This window comes from Chrysochloris asiatica, unplaced genomic scaffold, assembly GCF_000296735.1.
Source record: "Chrysochloris asiatica unplaced genomic scaffold, ChrAsi1.0 scaffold00067, whole genome shotgun sequence".
NCBI lineage: Eukaryota > Metazoa > Chordata > Mammalia > Afrosoricida > Chrysochloridae > Chrysochloris > Chrysochloris asiatica.
The window spans coordinates 654,916-664,219 of record NW_006408585.1 but is presented as its reverse complement, the minus strand read 5'-3'; the positions used below and the strand labels follow the sequence as shown (position 1 = coordinate 664,219).

The following is a 9,304-nucleotide window of genomic DNA, read 5'->3' as shown; positions in this document are numbered from 1 at the left end:
CCACACTAGGAGTTGTTAGGTGCCATCTGATTGGTTCTGACTCTTAGTGACCCTATGCAAAACAGAAGGAAACACTGCCTGGTCATGTGCTGTCTTCACAACTGTTGTTATGTCTGAGTCCACTGTGCCAATCCATGTCATTGGGGGTCTGCCTCTTTTTTACTGACTCTCCACTTTACCAGAGAAACTCTGGTAGCATAGTGGTTACTATTCAGACCTCAAGGTCAGCAGTTTGAAATTACCAGCCGTTCCGTGGGAGAAAGATGAGGCTTTCTGCTCCCACAAAGATTCACAGCCTCAGAAACCCTTTATAGGGTCACTATGAGGCAGAAGGAATCCAGGGCACATACCGACCACCACTGCCACTTTACCAAGCATGATGTACTTCTCTGGGGACTAGTCCCTCCTGACACTGTGTCCCAAGTATGAGAGATGAAATCTGGCAGTCCATGCTACTTTTAATATTCTTTTGCAACACCATAATTCAAATGAGTCAACTCTTACATGGTCTTCCTTACTCATTGTCCAACTTTCACATGCTTATGAAGCAGTTGAAAATACCATGGTCAGGCACACCTTAGTCCTCAAACTGGTTATCTTCGCTCTTGAACGCTTTAAAGAGGTCTTGTGCAGCAGATTTGCCTAATGAAATATGTTGTTTGATTTCTTTTTTGTTTGTTTGATTTTGTTTTAACTTCTTATTGTGAATTGAATGAAGGTTTACAGAGCAGATCATATACTTTTCTTCATTACAATGATTGCAGTCCCCTCTGAGTACTATCAGTTAACAGTTTTTACCTCTGGATTCTTTAACTATTGCTGTGTCTCCTACTACCTTCATCTTTCTTCTACCAACCTCCCTCTTGTTGTATATTGCTTGCCCTGTCACCCATGTTAACATGTGTCTACTACCCTCTAGTCTATGAATAATTTCCCCACCTCCACCCTCCCGGTAGCCATCATGTTGTTAGGTGCCACTGAGTTGGCTTTGGCTCATAGTGACCTTATGTACAGCAGAATGCAATCGCACAATCATTGCCATGCTTAACTTTGCTGTGCCATTCCATTGGGGGTCTTCCTCTTTTTTGCTGACCCTCTACTTTACCAAGCATGAAGTCCTTCTCCAGGGACTGATCCCTCCTGATAATGTGTCCAAAGTATGAAAGATGAAGTGTGGCCATCCTGTCTTCTAAGGAACATTCTGGCTCCTTCTAACATAGATTTGTTTGTTCTTCTGGCAGTTCATAGTACTTTTAATATTCTCAAGCACCATAACTTAAATGCATCAATTATATGGTCTTCCTTATTCTTTGTCTAACCTTCACATGCACATGAGGTTATTGAAAATACCATAGTTTGGGTCATGCGCACTTTAGTCCTCAAGCTGACATCTTGGCTCGTGAACAATTTGAAGAGGCCTTGTGCTTTATGCAATATATTGTATATTTGCCTTATGCAATATAGTGTGTATTTCTTGACTGCTGCTTCCATGAGTGTTGATGCTTGATCTGAGTAAAATGAAATCTTCGACAATTTCAGTCTTTCCTTCATTCATCTTGGTGTTATTTATTGGTCCAGTGGTCGGAATTTTTGTTTTCTACACATTGAGCTGCAGTCCATACTGAAGGTTGTAGTCTTTGATCTTCATCAGTAAGTGTTTTAGGTCCTCTTCGCTTCCAACAAGCAAGGTTGTATCATCTACATATTGCAGGTTTTTAATGAGTTTTCCTCCAATTCTGATGCCATGTTCTTCATGTAATCCATCTTTTCAGATTATTTACTCAGCATACAGATTGAATAAGATTGGTGAAAATATACAACCCTGTCGCATATCTTTACTGATTTTAAACCATTCAGTAACCCCTTATTCTGTTTTGACAACTGCCTCTTGGTCTATGTACAGGTTCCTTGTGAGCATAACTATGTGTTTTGGAATACCTATTCTTCACAAAGCTGTCCATAATTTGTCATGATCCATATAGTCACAAGCCTTTGTATAGTTAGTAAAGTACTAGTAAACATCTTCCTGTGCTTTCTATTCTGTGCTTTTAGACAAGATCGAGCTGATGTCAGCAGTGGTATCCTTTCTTCAACATCCTCTTCTGAATCCCTCTTGAATTTTCCTGTTCATGTATTGTTGCAACCGTTTTTAATTATTGTCAACAACATTTTACTTTTAATTGATATTAATGATATTGTTAGAGGACTCCCACATTCTGCTGGGTCACCTCTCTTTGGAATGGCAAATGTTGGATCTCCTCCAGTCAGTTGGCCAGGTAGCTGTTTTCCAAACTTCTTGCCATAGATGAATGAGTACCTCCAGTTCTGCATTTTAATTTGTATTCTGACAATTTCTGGAGCCTTGTTTTTCTCCAGTGCCTTCACTGCAACGTGGACATCTTTCTTCAGTAACTTCGGTTCTTATGCTTACCTCTTGAAATGCTTGAACATCGACCATTTCTTTTATTCCAGTAACTGTGTATTCCTTCCATCTCCTTTTGTTGTTTTCTGCATCATTCAATAATTTGCCTATGTAATCCTTCAATATTGCAATCCAAGGCTTGAATTTTTTCTTCTGTTCTTTCAGCTTCAGAAGTGCTGAGCATGTTCTTTCCTTTTGATTTTCTAACTCTAGATCCTTATACATTTTATTATACTCGACTTTGTCTTCTCAAGCTGTTTTTTTAAATTTTCTGTTCAGCTCTTTCATTTCTTCACTTCTTCCATTTGCATTAGCTTCTCTGTTCAAGAGCAAGTTTTAGAGTCTCTTCTGACATTCATTTTGGTTTGTTCTTTCTTTCCTGTCTTTTAAATGACCTTTTGCTTGCTTCCTGTATGGTATTTTTGATGTCATCCCACAACTCTTCTAGTCTCAGTCATTAGTGTCTAATGTGTCAAGTCTTTTCTAGAAATGGTCTCTCGATCCAGGTGTGATATATTCAAGGTCGTATTTGGGCTCTCATGGAGTTATTTTCATTTTCTTCCACTTCAGCTTGAACTTGCATATGAGCCATTAGTGATCTGTGTTTGTTGGAGCTGCGGAGCTGCTCCACCATGTCTCTTCTTACCGATGCAGTCAGTTTGATTCCTGTGTAGTCCATTGGTGAGGTCCATGTGTGTAGTTGCCTTTTATGTTGTTTAAAAAAAGGTATTTGAAATGAGTACATAATTGGTCTTGTGAAATTCAATCATGCGATCTCCAGCCTCATTTCTATCACCAAGGCCATATTTTCCAACTACTGATCCTTCCTCTTTGTTTCCAACCTTCACATTATAATCACCAGCAGTCTATGCATCTTGATGGCATTTTGATCAATGTCATTTTGAAGAAGTTGGTAGAATTCTTGTTTCATCATTACTGGCTTTTGTGGTTGTTGAGTAGATTTGAATAATAGTGGTATTAACCAATTTTCCTTGTAGGTGTATAGGTATTATCCTGTCACAGACAGTGTTATACTTCAAGATAGATTTTGAATTAAATGGTATTTTGGATAATGAATATGACACCATTCCTCTTGAATTTGCCTTTCCTATTGTAGTAAACAATAGGATTGTCAGATTCAAAATGGCCTACACGAGTCCATTTCAGCTCACTAATGCCTTGAATATTGATGTGTAGGTATTCCATTTCACTTATAACAACTTCCAATCACCTTAGATTCATATTTCATACATTCCACATTTTGGTTATTAATGGATGTTTGTAACTGTTGTGCCAAATCCACAAATAAAGGGCCCGAAACTTTGCTCCCTTCACGCGATGGTGGTCAACTCTACTTTGAGGAGGCAGCTCTTTCCTAGTCATATTTTGAGTGCTTTCCAGCTCGCGAGGTTTGTCTTCCATCACTGTATCTAATAATGTTCTGCTTCTCTTCATAGTATTTTTATCTTCACACACTTTATCTGACAATATTCTGTTGCTATTCATAGGTTTTCAGTGGCTAAAGATACACAAGTATTCCGCCTTTCCTTCTTCCTAGTCTGTCTTAGTCTGGAAGCTCAGCTGAAACGTGTCTACCGTGGGTGACCCTGCTGCTATGTAAGATATCGGTGGCATAGTTTCCAGCATCACAGCAACACACAAGCCACCACAGTACAATAAACTTACAGATGCATGGTGGCAGCCAAACACAGCATCAGGGAAATGCAGGCTCCTTAGAACAATCAACCCGTATAAGATCAAAAGGGCAGCATTTGCCCAGGGGTAAAACTGAGAAGGCCGGAAGAGGTAGGAAAGAAGGATGAAAGGCAATGGTAAACACAGGAGGGAAGTAGGAAGAGTGCTGTTACATTGTGGGAACTACAATCAATGTCACTAAACAAAATACAAATGAACTGTTGAATAGAAAGAAGATCAGTGTGTTCTGTGCACTTTCCGTAAAATCACGAAAAAGCACGACCATGGAGGGAAAAACCCTGTTACATTTGAGTTTTCATGTGGTCTTGTTTCTGTTTGCCCTTTGCAGATCTAATACACTGACGTACTCTGTTTGACAGCTTTGGTTTTATAGACTTCTTTGAAAATCTGCTCAAGGAATCCTCTTTTTAGAAAATGCCAATAAAACAAATTTGCACACAGATCCAAAGTATAATTTCCTTTCCAAAACCTTCTCCCCATTGCTTAGGTCAGGAATGCCAGCCCTTAGGGGCCATCCGGGGACTCCTGGTGTGGCGCTGTGGGTTAATGCGCTGAACTGCAAAGTCAGTTTGAACCACAAGGTCGGGGTTCAAGTTCACCAGCTGTTCCTTGGAAACCCTACACAGGGTTGCTAGGGGTCGGAACCGACTCGACAGCACTTAACAACAAAATCCATCAGGAGTCATGGAAAGTGTAGGGTAATAAGGAGCTTCTAACCCATTTCTACAAAGAACTGTGTTCTGACCAACTGGAGGCTGCCTTATCTTACTCAGCAGCTGCTTACCTTGATTCACCCAACAATAGCACTTTTAATTTCAAAAGTTCTGAATGTGCCTTGGCATTTATAGAGTACCAGTTGGAAGATGCATATGAAAGTACTGTATTTACAGGACCAGAACTGATTATTCACATCTATTATACAAAGCCCCTCCAGAAATGATTGCTGTCTAGTTCAAAAGGAACTCATTTTTAATAGACAAGATTATTGCTTCTTTCACAAAACAAAAGTTGCTCACCATGGTCTTTTTGCCTTGGTTGCTAGGGAGGAAAGAGCCAGATACATTACCTAATTTTAGAATTGGCTCCTCCAGATTACCTGTTCGTAGCTTTCTTTTCCCTTTTCTGTAGGCTTTCTCTCTGTGTGTGCTGTTTTCTCTGAATCCAGGTGCCTTGAACGAGGCTACAGCCCCATTTAAGAAAATGGGGCTCTGGAATCTTTGCCCTGAAGAAAGCAGCCTCGTGGCACTTGGGACCCTCACGAGCAGTCAGACTGTCGGTCACCATCTGCTGCCATTACAGTGAGGGATGGGTCTGCTTCAGGTGCCCCAAGAGATTTCCTTTCATACTGCATCCAGCGCATGGTGACCATACAAGTCAAGGCGTTGTTTTCATACCTAGGTGATTTTGTTCGTTTATTTATAAATTGTATTCAGCACCCAGCTAGCTCAGTTGGCAGAGCGTGAAACTCTTGAACTGTATTTATTTCTGTGGTTGCTAAGAATACACACAGCAAAACATACTCTGATTCAACAATTCCTATGTACACAACATTGATTCCATGCTTGGATGTGTGCAGCATTCTCACCCTCCTTGCCTTATCTGAGTTCCTCCCCACTAACATACATTCACTGCCCTGAAGTTTCCAGTCTAATCTGGGGAGCTGCTATCATCAGTTTGATCCCACTGCCATTCAGTCATCCTGACGTGGTGACTATAGGACAGAGTAAAACTGCTTAGGATTTCCAAGAGTATTACAGGTGTGGACAGCCTTGTCTTTGACCCACAGAGCGACTGGTAAGGTTGATCCACTGACTTTGCAGTTAGCAGCCTGACACTTGACCCACAGCACCACCAGGACCCCTTGATCCTATGTGTTGTTAAAGTGCCACCCAGAGTCCGTTCTGACTCAGTGACCCTATCTAGGCTTTCCAAGGAACAGCTGGTGAGTTTGTACTGCCAACTTTGCAGCTAAGCAGTCCAGTGCTTATCCAACAGTGCCACACCAGCACTCCTTGAACCCATATAGATGAATCTTAAAAGAGCATAGTGCTCAAGCCATTGTTCTTGATGAATTCAGCTAGCTTATTGTTTGGTGTTGAGATTTCAGGGATTTTATTTATTTATTTATTTTTGTAAATGGATAGTTTACGTGGGGGAACATCAGTTTTAGACTCATCCAATTGTATATTTGTTTCATTGCAATGATTACAGTCGTATTTGTTTCATTGTAATGATTACAATCCCTGCATGCTTCATCATTCAACAGTATTTGCTTCTATTCCCTCTTTTTTTTTTTTTATGTGCACCAAAACACTCGGGAATATACAGTCATTCATGCAGCCAAAGGGCATACCCTGCAAGCCTGCCCCCTGGCCCCCAGCACACATCCCCTCTCCTGCCATGAGTCTAGAGTCCTCAGCTGCTCTGTCTTTCCATGTTATCATTTCTACCTTCAGGGATTTTATTTTTATGACAATTTCTAAGTAATGGCAATGAACTCTCTATATATTGTGTTAAAGATGGCATCTGCCTCTTGTGTACAAATTGGAAGTTCTGGAGCTGGATAATAAGTGTCTCATCTCATAAGTAATAACCAGACCTGGCTGGACATGATGAGGCTAATCTCCAATGTTAGAACATCTACTTTCTAGTTACGAAGTAAGAATTCTTCTTAGGTAGTCAGCACATGGTTTTGGATATAGCTTTTAAGGTTGTATGTGTGTGTGTATCATAGCTTACTTCTGTGGGATATTTTCCATTTATCAAGTTTGGGGCTAGGTATTAAAAGAAAATGTTCTTAGCCTGATAACCTCAAACCTTATACATATTTGTCTGTAAAAACATCTGGCCCTTAAGGTGACTCTGATTGGATATGTGGCCATAGCCTAGTTGTGTGTCCCCATGTCTGTCCAGTTACTGTCTCCTCCTCTCTCTTGTGCATTAGCTCCCAGTTGAGGATAAGATCAGGATCATCGCACAGAAAATCTATGGGGCATATGACATTGAATTGCTCCCTGAAGCCCAGCAAAAAGCTGAAGTCTACACAAAGCAGGTAGGTGTTTGGTTTGCTCTTTCAGCTCTTTACAAAGCAGGCATTGGAGTCAGAATCTCTTGGTCTCTAGTCCTTCAAGGCACTCACTGCTTTGCTTCTCTGGGCAGCAGCCTCTTAGAAGAACTGTGTTTGGATTAGGTGGTCTGGTCCCAAGTTCTTTATGTACTTTGAAATTCTCTGTTGAAGAGTAATCCAGGTTATATATATCAAAATGTGGTGCTGCGGGTTAATGTGCTGGACCGCAGCATCAGTTTGAACCGCAAGGCTGGCAGTTCAGGCTCACCTGCCGCTCCTGGGAAACCCTCTATGGGATTGCTATGAGTCAGAACTGACTGCAGCATTTAACAGCACAACAACAAATACCACAAAGATGGCAATGGTGGTTCAGTGTAGGATTCTTGCTTGCCATGTGGGATACCCAGCCACTACACCTGGCTGTCAGGTGCTTTTAGTGAAGCTTCCAAGTCCATCCTAAGATGATGATCTACTGTAAATCTTCTTAGGGGTCTCAATGATCCTGGCTCATTGGGGACCAACAACAACATACACACCATGAGTGGCTATGAGTGTGTGAAACAGCCATGAAGGAATAGGATGTATCTTACTAAAATATTGAGACCAGCCTTTAAATTGTATCCTCACATCTATTCCAAACTATCATTTTCAATTGGTTGGTTCAATGACAAAGCAGTCACTTGTGGAATATGGTTGTCCGTGCTTGCCTCCCTCACCCACCAGCTGCTTTTGGTCTGGTGTAACTAAGTGAGGCAGAGATGGATACACAGGGAAATAGGCATTCAAATAAATCCAAGAACCATTGCCCAAATGTCTTTGGTTGCATTTGTCTACTTCTCATTTTCCCTGCCTCTCTTTCCATCTTTCCCCAGGGCTTTGGGAATCTGCCCATCTGCATGGCCAAAACACACTTGTCCTTGTCTCATAATCCAGAGCAGAAAGGTGTGCCGACAGGCTTTGTTCTGCCCATCCGTGACATCCGCGCCAGTGTAGGAGCTGGTTTTCTGTACCCTTTAGTAGGAACGGTAAGTGAGTGCTGCAGATGGAGAGAGGTGTGTGCTTGCCTGTGCCTCTGATCTTAAATTTGTGCTTGAAGCCACTGAGCAGAGTTCACTGCCAAGGAGAAAGCTGGAGTCGGGCCTATTGCGATGTATTTCTTGCTGTGGACCATCTTGGTATCAATTCAAGTATGATGCCATGACTACTTCAACTGAATCAGAAAATGTTTCCCAAGGACAGTGTGACCTAAATGAAATCCAGAATGGGCCTAACTGATAGGCTGTGAGATACTCCCAATATCTATCACAGCTCACATTAATTAAATACCTTGCACAGATTAACTTCCCACAGCCATCTGAGGTTGTGACAGCGGCTCTACGTCTGGTCCAGAGATAGTGCCTGATATTTAGGGGATTCACTGGGGCTTTTGGTTAGTTTTTTTGTTGTTATTTTTTAAAATAAGGAAATCCCTATTTAAAATGCAAATGAGCCCTGTAGATGTGAAAAGCAAGGTTGCTTGTTACACTTGAAGATAAATTAGCTGTTAAATGTTTTCACAATCTTACAGGTTTTATGAGCCTTAAGAGGAAATTTTCTAGTAGAGAAGTTGAGGGATGTTAAAGACATAATCAGTTTGGTGACATATTGCCTGATTTAAGCAATTTGTTCATCCAGTAGATGCCTTGTCAAAGATTCTTTCAATATAGTAAGAAAGAATATGGTTGTTAAGTTCCGTGGAGTCAGTTCTAATTCATAGTGGCTCTGTATAGGGTTTCCTAGGAGCAGCTAGTAAGTTTGAACCAACTCATAGTGATTGTTTCTGGTTTCCTAGAAGCAGCTGGTGAGTTTGAACTGCCAACCTTGTGCTTAGCAGTTCAGTGCTTATTTTACAATGCCACACCAGGACTCCAGGAAAATGGTAGGAAGTAGCAATACAAAGTTGAAGGTTAATCTAATGTTCACTTCTGCCAGTTTGGACTCTGGGCAAGGTATTAAAGAAAGCCTGAGCCCGAGCTCCCCTATTTGTCCATGTGGGCCAGAACCGTTGTGTAGAAGTGGAAGGAGGTCCTGTACAGCATGGTCAGCCCAAGTAGCCATCC

The 9,304-nt window shown here is 41.3% G+C and overlaps 1 protein-coding gene across 1 annotated transcript in view; it reads left to right on the top strand.

Annotated features, from left to right (window-relative positions):
* MTHFD1 (methylenetetrahydrofolate dehydrogenase (NADP+ dependent) 1, methenyltetrahydrofolate cyclohydrolase, formyltetrahydrofolate synthetase) overlaps nt 1–9,304 on the top strand; it is an 80,572-nt gene that overhangs the window by 69,586 nt on the left and 1,682 nt on the right. Inside the window, exons 25-26 of the mRNA XM_006864565.1 lie at nt 7,083–7,190; nt 8,078–8,230. Coding sequence (XP_006864627.1) covers nt 7,083–7,190; nt 8,078–8,230 — 261 coding nt within the window. The remainder of the gene's footprint in view (nt 1–7,082; nt 7,191–8,077; nt 8,231–9,304) is intronic.